Here is an 18,518-nt window from a genome sequence, read left to right as displayed (position 1 = left end):
AATATGCAAGATCTAGTACTGCAAATATAAGCCTGAAGAAAGGGCTAAGGTGAAGAAGTATAGATGAACCATTGAACTGACATTTGTATATCTGACTATAAGTAGCTGATGGGAGAGCAATAGAGAAGTTCTTTTCTAGACATGGAGGGGTGTGTGTGTGTGTGTTCATGCATGTACTATTTTTACTCTCTTGATTTCTTTCTCTTTCTTTTTGCTTGTCTCTCTGTGTGCCTCTCTCTTTCTGTCTGCCTGTCTCTCTTATTCATACAGTTATCTTTCAAAAGCACTGTATTGCCAGAACAGAAAAGAAAGAGAAATTGCCTAAGGGAATTCACTATTTTGAAATGAAAAACATACATTGTTAGGTAAAGAATTTTAGACCAGAAGGAAGAAGGTTTGAACAAATCACTAATTAGCAAATAGAAAGCTGAGACATTTCTCTTGATACTATTGCATGTTGTTTTCGCTCCAAAGGGGTCCAGACCAACTTTTGGCAACAAAGATAACAGTATGTCTCTTCCAGCTCACTTCCCTGTCAAAACTCACTCAGTATTTTGCATACCACAATAATCTCAGTGCTAAGGCATCTTGGAAAAGCCAGGTTTCTTTGTATTTCCATTGGAAATGAGAAACTTGGTTTCCCAACAAACTTATGTTCTCAAGACAGTATCTGCACTAACCAAGTTATTCAATTAATTAATTCAGACACTTTGTCAAAATCTTGGGTTGCTTTTGCCTACATTGTGAATGTGAATATTGAGGGATAAAATGGAGAGATGGAGAACCAGAGTTTGCAAAACACACTTCTAATTATTTAATTATCAATGTGATGTTCAGCCAGCTTTTAAATCTCTTTGGGTCTCTGTTTCCTCATTTGTAAAATGAGGGAGTTGAATTGAAATTACCTCTTTGGTCCCTTTCATTTCTAGAGATACAACCCTATGATTTAAGACATGCCTACTTCTTTTTTTTTTTTTTTTTTTTTTAGTCTAAGCATGTGGATGTTCCAGGAAGATTTATATATGTTTTGGAAAGAACCCATACTTTTATAGATATGGAAAAACATAGAGGCCTTAAGAATTATTGTTACATCATATGGTCATAGATCTAGACCTGGTCTTCCAGTTCTAAATGCACTTAGTCTTGATTTATGACCCTATGACACAACAAGTCTATAACTGAAATTTGGATAAATGAATCTGTTCCTTTCCTGGAGTCAAATAGGGGTCAAAGCTAGAGTTCTAATATAGGTCTTCTCACCCTAAATTCAGGGTTCTTTCCAATGGCCCATAATGCCTCCCTAAGGTGCACTTTACAGTACTTTATTTAGCACATAAATCTCTCTCTCCATAACTCAACAAGCTATCTTTACCCTAAGGGTTCTAAGGAAGGATAAAAGAAACTAATACAGACAAGCTCCAATATGTTCTCCCTCCTACCCTTACTTCATTTCATTCTTTTCATCTAACATGCAAGTGTTGAATAAGCAGTCTTTATTCTAGAAATGCTCCAAGCCACACAAGTTATACTATATTCTGGGAGCGTGGGGAGGTTCTAACTTCAGCCCTTACACTATAATAAAGTAATTCAAATCTCACCCTGTGTGAAAATATTCTAATCTGTTGTTTTGAAGAGTTTATCATCATTGGGATCCACTGCCTCTGAGCATAATAAATGTTTTTTTTTTAATTTTGCCTTCATAATCATCCATGAAATAAACCTTTAGATACCATGGTTGATCTAATACCTGAATGCCCAGACAGAATGGGAATTTTCACTTGTATCTTGGGAGAGAGATATCCTGCACTCCTTTTCCCATCCAAAGTCATACTGGAAATATCTGTATCTCTCTCTTTTCATATACCTGTTCCATCCCTGAAACTTATAGCCATTCCTTCGGAATCCAGGTTTAAGAGGTACAATAGAGAGAGTGATAGGGAGACCTGAGTTTGAATTCTGCCTCAAGACACATACTGGTGAAACTCTGTACAATTTATATAACTTTTCTAAGCCTCAGAGTCCATCTCTGTAAAAAGAGGGATTGGACTTAAAATGTTTCTAAATTCACCTTCAGTTCAAGGTCCATTAATTATCCTTAATCAAATATTTCTCATGATTTCCTGAGTGGAGTTGTACCTGAGTTATGGCAGCAAGCCTATCTTGTCCTCCCCAGTTTCACATTGCCCAAGTATAATTTCTGTTTTGCCCAACTCTTCTCAATTCTCCAAATACTTTCTAATGATTCCCTAATTTAGCCTCTAGACAGTATTCTTTGCTCACAGCATTAAGACATTTCTTCCAAAGCAAGGATATGAACTGGCTTGCTGCACTAGAAACCCATGCTATCAGAGATGGAGAGTCCATTTCTGCTTCCAAGCTGTGCTTCCAAACCCTCCTCTTGACCTCGCATGTATTACTTTGAATGTAATGTATTTTTAAATTGATGCACCACTTTAAAAATGTAAAGGAAAGATAAATTAAATAGTATTTATGGTACATCCTGCTTTTCAAAGGGCCTCTCTCAAGCTGGTCCTACATATCAGGTCGATGCCTAAATTCCATTACTTGAGATGGCAAATGACTGTGTTTGCAAAATTGTAAATGCAAATTTGGAAGCAGCTTTGGAAAATTCAGTTATGATTAACTGTGTTTGAAAAGATCTTGATTTTCCAGGAAGTAATCTCAAAACAATCTGCAGCTCGAGCTCTTGCTCTCTTACTTTCTCTCTCACTTTCTCTCTCGTTCACTTGCTCTTGCTTTCTTGCTTTCTTTCTTTCGCTCTCATGCTCTCTATTTCTCTCTTATACACAATATATTAATATTCTATGGATGACTCTGCATATGATTATTAAGGGATTGTATGCTCTCCAGGGATCAAGAATATAACTCTTGGATGAATAAAAGGGAACTGTTTTCTAAGCACAGTCTTCACTATATCACAGGGAAGTTACAATCACAGTAGGAGACAATACTTTGTAAAAGGAACCTGACTTAGTGTCTTCCACAGACAGCTTTGACCCCCCCATATACCATGTTAAATGTTTATAGCTATTTTAAAAGACATTGCATTTGAAATAATTCAAAGAAAATCAAGAGGAGAAAGTTGAAAAAAGAGCTCCTAAAAATAGTTAGTTGGTTCTGGCTGACCAGAATTGAAAGATGATAGTGACTTCTTGCAGAAGAAAGGGAAAGTAAGGACATCCTGTTTGTTAAGAATTTTAAAATTCCAGTATATGAATGCATTTTAAAGACTATTTGATCTAATCCCCTCATTATAGAAATAGCAACAAGTGAAGCCTGTAATAATAGCTAGCATTTATATAGCACTTTGAAATTTTCAAATTGCTTGGTATATTTTCTCATTTGACACCTATAACAACTGGAGGTAGGTTCTGTTATCTCTATTTTACAGGTAAAGAAACTGAGACTGAGAGACAGCAAGTCATACAGTAAATGTATTGAGATTGGATTTGAATTCATGTTAAGTGACTCCACTAGCACTCTGTCCAGTGAGTCAACCTAATCAAACCAGAGAGATTTAGGGACTTGCTGCTGGAAACAGGGTTATTTGGTAGCAGTGATGAGCCTAGAATGATGACATGAAGATATCTGCATTTATAGAGTCTTAAATGTTATAAAGTGGACTTCTCACAATATCTCTTTGAAGGAGGTAGTATAAATTATCAACTCCTTTTTGTAGCTGAGGAAAGTGAGATTACATAGCAGTAGGGCAAAGTAGAAAGAACCCTCAGAGACTTATCAGAAAAACACAAGACTAAAGAATATGACCCATTCAATTAAACTATGCTATTCTATGTATCTCCTCTCCCACTAAAAAAATCATTTGGTTTATATATTATCATTTAGAAAGGGAAATAGCAACCACCAAGAAGCAATAAGTGCTCATAGCCAGGTCACAGGGTATTCATAACTAATGCAGGTGGCTTCATTTATTTCTCAAACAAGCCATTTGTTCCACATGCTCCCCATTACATTTTCAATTAACCATGCCTGCCACTTTAAGAGTCACTTATTCTGAAATCTAAATTCTTCTGAAGTTGTGCTATCTACTTATTACTCCCCACCTCCCATCTTTGGCCTCCTCCTGCTGTCTAGTTGGCAGTTATCATCTATGTTGTGAGAATATAGGTCAGGCTAGAAACTCAAAGTTGGATTCCATATCAGGCATAATTCCTCCAATCTTTTACCTAGAGAAATAATCTTCTGTATAGCATTCCTGACAAGTGGTCAAACAGCCTCACTTTACCTCTTTCGGCTAACAGTTTCCTCATCCATAAAATGATATAAACTACATGGCCTTTAAGGTCCCTTCCAAGTGTAAGCCACTGAAATTACTGAAAGTATAATTTGTAGTTATGGGGTGTGTTTCTCTACTTTTATGTTGTTGGGGACTTTTGATTTTTTTTTGAGATATCAAATAGCCTTTTTCCACATAAAGATTTCTAATAAACTAAAAAGGAAGACCTTCATCTGGGGGAGGGGAGGAGTAAGAGGTTTAAAGGACTTGAGGATATCATGCAGTCCTGAATTTAGGTGGCTAACATGTAAATGCAGAATAGGGGTCAGTTGTGAACAATATGGTAAAAATAGAAATGGGGGAGCAGCTAGGTAATATAGTAGATAGAGCACCAGCCCTGAAATCAGAAGGACCTTAGTTCAAATCTGGCCTCAGATACTTAACACTTCCTAGCTGAGTGACCCTGGGCAAATCACTTAATCCCCATTGCCTCAGAAAAAAAAAAAAGAAAAAGAAAAAAAAAACTAGAAATGGAAAAGTCAACAAGAAGGAAAGATTTGAGGAGGGAAAAGATTTGGAATAGTTTCTGTGGGAGTAAGATAAGTAATCAATTTGAGTAGGCCTCTGATAATATTCCTTAAACCCTTCAAAGAGAGAAAACTTCATATGTGGAGAAAGGCTACAGAGGAAAATCTCTGAACAAAATAAGGGTCCCCACAGAAGTGGGGGGGGGGAATCTTTCTATTCTAAGTTTCACTGGACAGTGAAACTTATCTCAAAAGGTTTGAAAATCCATTTACTAGATGGATACCAGAGAACATAATTTTGTGAAACACTTTCCCACAGAGAAAAGATGGAAAATAGAAGAAGATTTGGGAACTAATTCCACTTTTTTCTACTCTCTATACCATTTATAGCAGGTGAAAACAAAGGGGAAGGAAAATGACAACAGATGTTAGGTAGTTATGGTGATTAGTTTGACAATTAGTCTGACAATAATAGATAAGAACTGGGATATACATAAAGGAAGAAAGAATCGGGTTGTCATTGAGAACAGTATCTAATTTGGACATCTGGTCAATAGCTCCCTCTTTTTAGAAAAGGTCTTAGTGGCTAAGACAGTTCACAGAGATAGTATCCTACAAGTTTAGTTTTACCACATCTGGAATTTGGGGATAGGGGAAAATGTCAAGTTCAGATGAGTTTTCATAGTTACAGGGATAATGAAAGATAATAGTATTTGTCCTACCTTACTCAGAGGGTAGCTATGAAAATGAAATGAGATAATGGATGCAAAAGAATTGTGGAAAGTAGAAAGAGCTGTATAAATGTAAGGTATTATCATCATCATTATCATTAGTATTGTTATTGTTGTTGAATACTTTCCCAACCCTTAGCCATCATCCCTACCCAATATCTCTTAGGGGAAGAAGATAACATAAGCTTTCAAAGATGTTCTTCATATGTAGAATATATTTCTTCTTGGCCACTATAATATCCCTTTAAATTTAAAGTATTCCTTCACTCTATTCTATACCGCTTTCATTGTTGGCCTTTCCACTATATTAAAAATAGTTAAAGGATTAGGGTACATTTGGTTTTAGTCATCAAGAAACATGCTTTATAAAATAAGTCAGTGTTTCATGCCTCTTATGACACAAAGAAGAAATAATTGAGGCAATTATATATCAAAAAGGATGAGTAGTAATTGCAAACCGAGGCTTTCAGCCATTACCTGGCAAGTGATCATTGGCACTAAGTTTTATTTTCCCCCGTGGGGACAGGTAAAAAGAAAGTACAGAGTAAGGGGATCTGCGGTACAATTAACAGGGACAAACAGGACTTGGGATTTTATTATTTTCTTCTAATAAAGGAAGGGATAAAATCCCTGGATCAGAACATCTTTTTCCCATCTTTTTTTCAAAAAAGGTAAAATGCAGTCCCTAGTCCATTTAATTTAATTTCTTTCAGAATTGATGACAAAGCTTATCCAGTCTACTGTGTTACTTTTCTTCATCTACTTAATTCCCCTGGATGGCTGGCCACCTCAAATTCTTAACAGTCTGAATAAAAGATAGTTTTCATTATTCAGAAGCTCTGAGCATCAGACCTTGGAGAAATTGTCCCATTTCAGGTGGACAGCTGATGAAAGCCACATAAAAGAGCATCATAGAATCATACAGAGTGTGTTTCCTCTTCTTCACAGCTTGTTAAAGACTCCTACTTTTCCCAAATGAGAAAAGAAGTGGTTTGGCTCACAAATCCTTGAAATACTCCAACTTTGGGGAAAGGAAGGCTTTCCTTTAAGTAAGGCTTAATAACCACTACTGTCTCTGCTTCCTCCTCCCAAACTGAGCATAGACGTATAGGAAATCTTTATTGGTCACTAATTCCTCATTTCAAATAATCCCAGAGGACTAAGCCAATCTATTATGGTTCAACACAAAAAATAATTTGTGAATGAAGAAGTCAGAGTATGGAATTGCTGTTCCACAAAGAAAGTAGTGACAACAATCTCTGGCTGACTATAACAGAGATCTATGCAACAAGGTATTGATAAACCTATATTCATCAACCATTTACTATCTTTCAAATGTAAGGCATAAAACTGAATAACAACAGATGAACTATTAGAGCTGGTTAGGATTTAGTTGTGAAGGTCTCTCATTTTATAAAAGAGGAAAGTGTAACTCAGAAAGATGAAATAATTTACTCAAGTTAACTAATCTGTAAAGCTGGGACTAGAGTTCAAGTCTTTTGGTTTACAATTCAATCTAATGTTCCTCTTTGTTGCAACTTAATACTACCAGATACCATCTACCAAGAAAGGTAAATATAGCATAAACTCTTAGCCTCTTCTATGCCTTGTCACCATGACCAATATACAATGCCCTATGAAGTTGTCACATCCTGTTGCCTATCAATTTGGATCCAGTCTGGTGAAAAAAAATACTAGGTTTGGAGTCAAAAACTTGTATCATAATCCCATACTAGCCACTTAAAACCATGTGATTTTAGGTGAGTCACTTTCTCTATTTGTCTTTGGAAAAATAATAACCTACCCATAAATCTCCTTCCAGTTCCAAATCTTTAATCCCAAGAACTCTATTTAGTTTTATTTATTTGTTTGTTTGTTTATGTGTTTATTTTGCTGAGGTAATTGGGATTAAATAACTTGCCTAGGGTCACACAGCTAGAACATGTTAAGTGTCTGAGGCCAAATTTGAACTCAGATCCTTCTGACTTCAGGGCTGGTACTCTATCCATTACACCATCTAGCTGCCCCTACATAGTTTTTAAACAGTAAGTAAATTAATAAGGTAGTTCAAAATACAGGCTAAAATGAGTGGCTTAATAGAACAAATGGTATTGAAACTATATAAGTATATATGTGATCACTTAATATATGTTGTAAAATGTACTTTGTGTGACTCTGATCCCAGAACCAGAATAATTTTTTTCATAGAATGGGTGCTTAATAAATATTTAAGTGAATGAGTGGATACCAATGGAGCTAAGGGCTTACCAGTAAAACCTGTTGGGTGTAATGTGCTCATGCATCAGTTGCCATCTTCTCCCAAAATCCATGGAGCTATAGAGCTGCAAAAGACAAAGTGGGATTAGGGATAAGGAGACAATGAATACCAAGAGATCTTAAGAAAACTAGTTGCATGCTGCAGAAATACTTATGCTAGAACACCAAGGTATTGTTTTAAAAAAATAAATTTCACCAAGAATCACCATAATTCTTAACCAATCCAGAAAAATAAAATTTAACTGGATATCTACCATAGGATCTTGCACATAATATGCATTCAGAAAGCATCAGTTAACTAAAGGCCAATTTATATTGAGCTATAGATTCCAAATTTGCAAACAACTTTTCCACAAAACTCCAATGAGATACATAGTTTAAGTATCATTATCTCCCTTTTATTGAGGGAGAAGCTATTCATCTGAGAATTTAGGTGGCACCAAGATTCTAAGATTAAATTCCCTATGGTCACAGCTTGTAAATCTCAAAATTAGGACCAAAACAAAGGTTTTCTATTCTCCAGAATGGTGCTATTTTTAGTATACCACATCAGTCTTTAGACCAAGAGATGGATTGTCCATTGTCTATTGATGCCCACAGATCTATTCTTCAACAGGAGACCCTCTAGCAAAATTAATTAGTTTAAAGTATATTCAGAAACATTGATTCTATTTAGGATCAACTAGTAATACTCAAGATACCCCAAATCTATCTATTCTTGAAGATGTAGTTTAAATTCTCCCAGTTTTGGGAAGCCTTTTCTGGCTATGCTAGAACACTGCCTCTTCTTCCTATAAATGTTTATAGCTAGGTAATTATCTGTCATCTTTCATTCCATAGCTAGGATCCAAAATCATAATATACCAAGGCTTGGTAGAATGAGCTAAATCTAACAAGATGAAATTCAATAAAGATCAATATAAAATCATACATTGGAATTAAAAATAAATCAGCTCACAACAATAAGATGAAGAGGACACAGATAATCGTTCTTGGGAAAAGAACTGCAATCTTCAATAAAATGAAAACTCAATATTAGTCAAATGGTCAATATATAAAATAAAAGCTAGCACGATTTCAGGGTGCATTGAGGGGGGCAGTTTTTATCCGAAAAGAGGTGAACTGAGAAGAAGCAGGGGAATATAATTCACAGTAATAGCAATATTGTAACAATGATCAACTGTGAAAGACTTAGTTACTCTGTTCAAGACAATGATACAAGATAATTCCAAAGGACTCATGATGAAAAATGCTATCAAACTTCAGAGAAAGAAAACTGATTGGACTGCACATATTTAATCCAAATCAAATTGCTTGCTGTCTTGGGGAAAGTAAAATAAGGAAGGGAGGGAGAAAATTTTAGAATTTAGAAAAATTTACAAAAATGAATGCTGAAAATCTAGTGTTTGACAAACCCAAAGACCCCAGCTTTTGGGATAAGAATTCACTGTTTGACAAAAACTGCTGGGAAAGTTGGAAATTAGTATGGCAGAAACTAGGCATTGACCCATACTTAATACTATACATCAAGATAAGGTCAAAATGGGTTCATGATCTAGGCATAGAGAATGAAATTATAAATAAATTAGAAGAACATAGGATAGTTTACCTCTCCAACCTGTGGAAGAGGAAGGAATTTGTGACCAAAGAAGAACTAGTGGTCATTATTGATTATAAAATAGAAAATTTTGATTATATCAAGTTAAAAAGTTTTTGTACAAACAAAACTAATATAGACAAGATTAGAAGGGAAGCAATAAACTAGGAAAACATTTTTACAGTCAAAGGTTCTGATAAAGGCCTAATTTCTAAAATATATAGAGAATTGACTAATTTATGAGAAATCAAAGCATTCTCCAATTGATAAATAGTCAAAGGATATGAACAGACAATTTTCAGATGAAGTAATTGAAACTATTTCTAGTCATATGAAAAGGTTCTCCAAATTATTATTGATCAGAGAAATGAAAATTAAGATAACTCTGAGATACCAGTATAGACCTCTCAGATTGACTAAGATGACAGGAAAAGATAATGCAAATGTTGGAGGGGATGTGGGAAAACTGGGACACTGATACATTGTTGGTGGAATTGTGAATACATCCAGCCATTCTGGAGAGCAATTTGGTCAAAAAGTTATCAAACTGTGCATACCCTTTGATTCAGCAGTGTTACTACTGGGCTTATATCCCAAAGAGACCTTAAAGAAGACAAAGGGACCCATATGTGCAAAAATGTTTGTGGCAGCATTCTTTATAGTGGCCAGAAACTGGAAATTGAAGGGATGCCCATCAATTGGAGAATGACTGAATAAATTATGGTATATAAATATTATGGAATATTATTGTTCTATAAGAAATGACCAGAAGGATGATTTCTGAGAGGTCCGGAGAGACTTATATGAACTGATGCTAAATGAAATGAATAGAACCAGGAGATCATTATGCACTTCAACAACAATACTATATGATGAATTCTGATGGACGTGGCTCTCTTCAACAATGAGATGATCCAGATCAATTCCAATTGTTCAGTAATGAAGAGAACAAGTTACACCCAGTGGAAAAACTATGGGAAATGAGTGTGGACCACAACATAACATTTCCACTCTTTCTCTTATTGTTTGCTTATATTTTTGTTTTCCTTCCCAGGTTATTTTCACCTTTTTTCTAAATCAGATTTTTCTTGTACAGCAAGATAACTGTATAAATATGTACACATATATTGTATTTAACATATACTTTAACATATTTAACATATATTGAACTACCTGTCATTTAGGAGAGAGAGTGGTGGGGGGAGGAGGGGAAAAATTGGAACAAAAGGTTTTGTAAGGGTCAGTGTTGAAAATTTCAATTACTCATGCATATGTTTTGTAAATAAAAACTATAATAAAAAAGATAACAAAACATGAATGCTGAAAACTATCTTTACATGTATTTGTGAAAAATAAAATACTATTTTAAAGAGAGAACTGATGAATTTTAACTACAGATTTAGGCATACTTTTTTTTTCCACTGTCCATGTTTCTTGTTTTTTTATTGTTAATGTTTCTGCAACATGACTAAGATGGAAATATATTTTGCATGACTTGGCATATATAATTGATACTATGCTGCTTTCTTTCTCAATGGGTGGGGTAGGAAAAGGGAGCGGAAATGTCTCAAATTTTTAACTCAAATTTTTAAAAAAATGAATGTTAAAAATAAATAAATAAATTTAAGCATGCAAAAGATAGAGAATCAGAGCACTTTTTAGGACTCTGAAGATAATAGTCCATCTATACTCTATTTTACTCAAGGAAATTTTCTGAAGCACTATATTTTGTTGTGGTCATGAAGAAAGATATCATTCAAGTGGAAATTTTTCAAAGAAGAGTGATGAAGACAGTGAAAGCTCTCAATATCATATGATATGAGGACTAAATAAAATAGGCATGTTTGGACAGGAGAAAACTTACTAAAGTCATAGAGGCTGCCTTTAGGTATATAAGGTTGTCATGTGGGACAGGTATTACACATGTCCTGCTTGACTCCAGGGAACAAAAGTAAGAGTAACAGGGGAAAATTGAAAAGAACTTCAGTGTTGATACAAGTGCAAAACTTTGCGTAACATTTAGATATATCCCAAAATAACATAAATTCCCTTGAAAAGAAATGAATCACCAATCACTTAAAGACTTTAATCAAAGACTGGATGATCCTTCTTAGATATACTTTAGAAAGGATTGTTATTCCAATAAAGTTTTGATTGATATTCTTTGAGATTTTTTCCAACCATGAGATCCATTATGTAATGCAGTCTCTCAGGCATTATTGTTTCTTTCCAATGCTTTTCTTCTAATGATAGGACCAACAATACCATAATTTATGAGTATATAACATTCCCTGTAATTCTTGTCTAAATATTCAAGTTGGATGACTTGATGAGCTCATATTAGTTTCCCAATCACTCTCATTAAGGAGTATGCACCTGATTCCTCTATGCCTTATTGATCATTCTTTTTGCTCAAATCCCCATTATACTAGCCAAAGCATCAATGTCATTGTGCAAATAAATCCTTGATTTAATCACTTCTTCATTTGCCAGGGAACCCAGAGCAAAGGAGAGTTAGACAATGACAACCACAACCTCCAAAGAAGTTATGCTCATTTCTGCCTCCTTGGAATTTGTCTCTACTAGTGTTTCTTCCTTTTCTTTCGAAGGGAATATCTATGACTTGTCTATATCCACACAAGATGTGACTATACTTGATTCCCTTAAAAGACAATCTCTCTTCAGCATTCTCATCACTCTCAGAGTGCTTATCAAGAAAAACAGAGACACTAAATGCTTTTGGACTTCCACTACCTTCATTCACCTTTCTATATCAGATCCTATATTTGATTGCTGGCAGAGAGATTAAGTTGAATTCCTTGCCTAGAGACTGACTAAAATAAACAGAACAAATAAATTCATCAAGAAGGTTGGGGGTTAGTTACATAGTCAGTTACATAGTCTCTAGAGCCTGAGGAACTATTTTCTTCTAGGCTGGATAGTATCTTGGTATTTTTCAACAGAAAAGTTTTTGCCAGATCAAATGTTTGAGGTTGTGTTCGAGGCCAATTAGAAAAGTCATAGAACTGTTGAACTCTACATAAACCAAGCATCTGACTTACGTAATTAGCAAGTTTGAAAAATAAACAAGCATTGATTAATCACCTAGTATGTGACAGGCACTGTGCTAAATGCTGAAGATAGAAAAAAGATGCAAAATATAATTTCTGCCCTCAACAACCTCACAATATAATGGGAGAGGCAACAAGTAAACAGATATGTACAAACAAGAGATGTAGATGATAAATAGAAAATAATTAAGAGAAGGAACTAAATTTAAGAGAGGTTAGAAAAGGCTTCCTATAGAAGATGGGATTTTAGTTGGGACTTAAATAAAGGTAGGAGAGGCAGCAAATAGAGATAAGGAGGGAGAGCTTGGAGGACAGAAAGAAATGCCCAGAGCCAAGAGATATACCATCTCGTTTGTGTAAGAGCAAAAAGAAAATGTCAATGAAATGAAGAGCATGTGGCAGGAAGCAAGATATAAGAAGACTGGAAAGACAGAAAGGGGTTAAGAGCAACTACATGGTAACGTAGAAAGAATGTCTGGTCTGGATTAGACCTCAAATCCGGCCTGGGATATTTACTATGAAACCTTAAAAACTTCACTTAAACCTTTTGCCTCAATTTACTCAGATATAAAACAAACTGGAGAAGGAAATGGCAAACAACTCTCGTATCTTTGCCAAGAAAACTGCATGGTTAACAAAGAGATGGAAACTATTGAATAACAATGAAAGGTTATACAGGGTTTTGAATATCAATTAATTCTAGAGAAGATGAGTAAGGGGGTTATATGATAGGAACTGTGCTTTAGGAAAATCACATTAGAGGATGAATGGAGGATGAATCAGAGTGAGGAAATACCTGAGGCAGGCACACCCACTAATAGTCTATTGCAATAATCTAGGCATGGGATGATGAGAGCAATGTCAACACATTCAATAGATATTGCAAAGAAGAAATTGATAGGATTGGATATGGAGTGGGATAAGGGAGGGATATGAAATAATAAGAGACAGTAGCATGAAGTAGCATGAAGGATGGCAAGTCTGAGGAGCTGAGAGGATGCTGTTTCCCTAGACAGTATAAAGGAAATTAGGAGAGGGGAAGTCTTAGGAAGAAAGAGAATGGGTTTAGTTTGGGACATGTTGAACTTAAGATATTTATTTGACATCCAGCTGAGATATCTGAAAGGCATTTGAAGATGCAAAATTGGAGGTAGGTAGAGAGTTTGGGACAGAATGGCTAGATTTGAGAATGATCACTTTAAAGATGATTATTAAAACCATGGAAGCTCCTGCTGAGATCACCAAGTGAAGTACAGAGAGAGAAGACAAGAGGCCCAGGACATAATCTTGTGGGCTACCTATAGTTAAATGGCATGATCTGAATGAGGATCCAGCAAAGGAGGATGAAAAGGTAAAGCACCAGGAGAGACTAAAAGCTAGAAAGAAAAGGTAATCAAAGAGATGGTGCTCCACAAAGTCAATAGCTACAGAGAGATTGAGGATAATGAAGATAAAGAAAAAGGCATTACATTTCGGGAGGGAGGGGAGCTCATATAAGAGAATCTTAGAGCTTCAAGTTCTAATACAACTATATCATGCTATATATGGAGAAACTGAGATCTAAAATACAAGGGACTTATCCCACATCACAGTAATCATAACAACATTCATTTAGGATTTAAAATCTATAAAGCAATTTACACATATTACTTGAGAGGGGCAGCTATATGTAGCAATGGATTGAGCCTTGATTAAGGAGGACCTGAGTTTAAAACTGGCCTCAGATATTTAACACTTCCTGGCTATGTGACCCTGGCAAATCAATTAACCCCAATTGTCTCATCAAAACAAAAAGCAGATATTACTTGATTCTCACGATGACCCTATAAGTACTATCCACCATTGGATCTCTTTCAGTCAAGACCCTAAAGCCATCACTGAGGGGAGAAATCATTGTGGAAAGGAGTCCCAGCCTTTCTCATCCACCAGAAATAATTGCTGAACAATTGTCTTTAATAGGTAGATAAGCACAGGAGCATTTTTCTTCTCTTCAGTTCTTATTCTTAAGACCACCAGGCTTTTTTCTAACTTAGGCACTAGAAGCAATTCCTGTGCAGAGGGGACCAGCCATCCCAACTCACTGACACTCAGAGGGTAGTCAGTTCTTTTGACTATTATTTCCCTGATGGAGACAACCCAGGACCTTGAACACAAAGGCCAATGCCTCAAACTCAGTGCCCTCAGTTATCATCCTGAGAAGCAACCCCTGGAGAGACGCAGTCTGGCCATGGTTTCTTCAGGTCATACAGCCACAATTACTCATTCCCCAGGAGAAAATAATGTTATCATCAAAGTTCTTGAAATGCTTTCATGTCACGAATCCATATCATGATATGGATCATATCATCCATAAAACCAAAACATACATGGTTTTATGGAAATTGAATGAAAGAAAAGGTATTCCCTATCTGCTTTGCTGTTGCATCCTACTGAACATGGGACCTCTCTATCTGACTTGCAACTGAAACCTTCCATATGAATCTTCTTAGAATTAGAATGTGAACTACATGAGGCCAGGGATTGTCTGCCTTTTCTGTTTGCATCTCTACCACTTAGCACAGTGCTTTGCGCCTAGCACACACTTAAATAATTTATTAATTCCTGTTTGCTTTAAAGATAAGGAAATTGAAGATGAAAGGTTAAGTTATTTTTCCATGGTCAGGCCTTTTACATCAGGCCACAACTCTTATAGGTAAGATGAAAAACAAAATAGAGTTAAGTCTCTTTCAGAGTAGCAGAGCTATTCAAATTCCCTAGAGAATTATAACCAGCTGCCATAAGAAAAAAAAAATTTAAATGGTTCTCGAGCTGTAAATGGAGCCTAAAACAGGAAAGTTCTTTCTGTTGTTTTATATAACCAGGTCTATAGACAAGTGCTTTTGGCATACATTTGCCTATTCATCCCAAAATACCTGAATAAAATTCATGATTTTTTTTGGCTTTATGAATCATGTTGGGAGAGAAAAATCAGAGGAAAAGGGGAAAACCATGGGAGAGATAAAAAAGGCCAAAAAAGAAGCAAAAATTCAGTTTTCTTTGGATGCAGATGGCATTTTCTGTCCAAAGTCTATTGAAATTGCTTTGGATCACTGAACCACTGGAAGAACTAAGTCCTTCATAATTGATCATAGAACATTCTTGCTGTTATTGAGTACCATATATTTCTGGTTCTGCTTGTTTCACTCAGAATCAATTCATGTAAATCTTTCCAGGCCTTTCTAAAATTGGCTTATCATTTTTTATAGAACAAGATTATTCCATTATTTTCATATGCCACAAATTGTTCAGCTATTCCTCAGTTGATGGGCTTCTACATAATTTCCAACTTTTAGCAACCCCCAAAAGAGCTGCTCCAAACATTTTTGCATGTATGGGTCCTTTTTCCTTCTTAATATTTCCTTAGGATATAGACCCAGTAGTGTCACTGTTGGGATAAAGGGTATGTATACACAGTTTTATAGCCTTTTGGACATAGTTCCAAAATGCTCTTCAGAATAGTTGAATGATTTCACAACTTTACCAAGAAGGCATTAGTGTCCTAGTTTTCCCTTATCCCCTCTAACATTTATCATTATCTTTTCTTATTATCTTAGCCAATCTGAAAAATATGAGGTGGTACATCAGAGTTATTTTAATTTGCACTTCTCTAATCAATGTTATTTAAAGCATTTTAAAATATAACTATAGATGATTTAAATTTTATCATTTGAAAGTTATCTGTTTATATCCTTTGACCATTTATCAATAAGGGAATGACTTATAAATTTGACATAGTTCTTTATGTATTTTACAAATGAGATTTTTATCAGAAACACTAGCTGTAAACTTTTTTCCCAACTTTGTAATTTTAATCTTGTTTCTGTTGGTTTTATTTGTGTAAAAAAAAAACCCTTTAATTTAATGTACTCAAAATTGTCCATTTTCCCTTTTGTAATGTTAGTTCTTTTTTGGTCATAAATTCCTCCCTTCTCCAAAGATCTGATAGGTAAATTTTCCCTTGTTTTCATTCATAGTATCATTCTTAATCCCCAAATCATGTATCTAATTTGACCTTATTTCGGCATAGGGTTGTGAAATATATAGATCTATGCTGAGTTTCTGACATATTACTTTCCAGTGCTCCCAGCAATTTTTGTCAAATAGTGAATTCTTTCCAGAAGCTGAAATTTGGGAGTTTATTAAATACTAGATTACTATAGGCCTTGATTATTTTGTCTTGTCTCTAATCTTTTCCACTAATCTACCACTCAATTTCTTAGCCATTACCAAATGGTTTTGATAACTGCTGCTTTATGATGTAGTTTTAGCTTTGGTACTGCCAAGTCACCATATTTTGTATTTTTTTCCCACTAATTCTCTTCACATTCTTGATCTTTTATTCTTCCAGATGAATTTTGTTATTATTTTTCTAGTTCTGGAAAATATTTTTTTGGTAGTTCGGTATACCACTGAAAATGTAGACCAATTGAGGCAGAATTGTCATTTTTATTACAGTCTACCCATGAGCAATTGCTATTTTCCAATTGTTTAGATGTGACTTTATTTGTATGAAAAGTGCTTTATAATTGTGTTCATTTAATTCTTGGATTGTTTTAGCAGGTAGATCCCCAAGTATTTTATTTTGTCTACAGTAATTTTAAATGGAATTTCTCTTGCTGATGGGCTTTATCAATATTATATAGAAATGTTGATGATTTGTTTGGGTTTATTTTGTATCCTGCAATTTTGCTAAAGCTGTTAATTGTTTCCAATAGGTTTTTGGATGATTTTCTAGGATTTTCTAAGTACATCATTATATCTCTGCAAAGACAGATAGGTTTATTTCCTTGTTGCCATTCTAATTCCTTTAACTTTGTTTTCTTTTCTTATTTCTAAAGCCAACATTTCTAGTACAATGTTGAATAATAAGGATAATAAAGGGCATCCTTATTTTACTTCTGATCTTATTGAGAATACATCCAGCTTCTCTCCATTACAAATAATGCTTGATGTTGGTTTTAGATAGATATTGCTTATTTTAAGCAAAGTTCTATAGTGTTTTTAATAGGAATGGGTGCTGAATTTTGTCAAAAGCTTTTTGTGTGTCTATTAAGATCATCATATGATTTCTGTTGGTTTTGTTATTGATATGGTGGATTATGGAAATATTTTTCCTGATTTTGAACCAGCCCTGAATTTTTGGTATAAGTCCCATTTGGTCATAGTGCATTGTCCTGCTGATAAGTTGTTGTAATCTCTTTGTTAATATTTAAAATTTTGGCATCAATAAAGACATTTGTCTGTAATTTCTTTCTCTGTTTTGGCTTTTCCTGGTTTAGATATCAGTATCATATTTGTGGCATAGAATTAATTTGGCAACACTCTTTTTTTTTGCCTATTTTTCCAAATAGTTCACAAAGTATTAGAATGAATTGTTCTTTAAATGTTTGGCCCTGGAGATTTTTTTTTTCTGAGGGAGTTCACTAATGGCTTGTTCAATTTCTTTTTCTAAAATGGGACTAATTAAGTAATTTGTTTCTTCTTCTATTAATATGGGCAATTTATATTTTTGTAAATATTAATCTATTTTGATTAGATTGTCAGACTTGCTGTTGGGCAAGATAACTCCTAATTATTGTTTTAATTTCTTTGTCATTGATGCTAAGTTCACTCTTTTTTTATTTTTTTATGCTGGTGATTTGTTTTTGTTTTTGTTTTTGTTTTTTCTTTTTTTTTCTAACTAAATTAGCCAAAGGTTTATCTATTTTGTTTTTTTGTTTGTTTGTTTGTTTGTTTTGTTTTTCATTAAACCAAGTCTTAGTTTTATTTATTAGTTCAATGGTTTGCTTAGTTTCAGTTTTATTAATCTCTACTTTGAGTTTCAGAATTTCTAATTTGATATTTAATTGGATGGTTTTAATTTCTCCATTTCCTTTTAGTTGTATGCCCAATTTATTGATCTCCTCTTTCTCTATTTTATTCATGTAGCTATTTCAAAATATAAAATTTCCTGTAAGAACTGCTTTGGCTGCAATCCATAGGTTTTGGTATGCTGTCTCATTATTGTCATTCTCTTGT

At 34.6% G+C, this 18,518-nt stretch overlaps 1 protein-coding gene across 1 annotated transcript in view; it reads right to left on the bottom strand.

Moving 5' to 3' along the window:
• The window catches only part of SORCS3 (sortilin related VPS10 domain containing receptor 3), a 694,559-nt gene that overhangs the window by 268,653 nt on the left and 407,388 nt on the right, over positions 1–18,518 (bottom strand). Inside the window, 1 exon segment of the mRNA XM_074284861.1 lies at positions 7,785–7,858. Within this exon segment, the coding sequence (XP_074140962.1) occupies positions 7,785–7,858 (74 nt within the window).

Source organism: Sminthopsis crassicaudata, chromosome 2 (assembly GCF_048593235.1).
Source record: "Sminthopsis crassicaudata isolate SCR6 chromosome 2, ASM4859323v1, whole genome shotgun sequence".
Taxonomy (NCBI): domain Eukaryota; kingdom Metazoa; phylum Chordata; class Mammalia; order Dasyuromorphia; family Dasyuridae; genus Sminthopsis; species Sminthopsis crassicaudata.
Note: the sequence above shows the minus strand (reverse complement) of the source record. Positions and strands in the feature narration are given on the sequence as shown.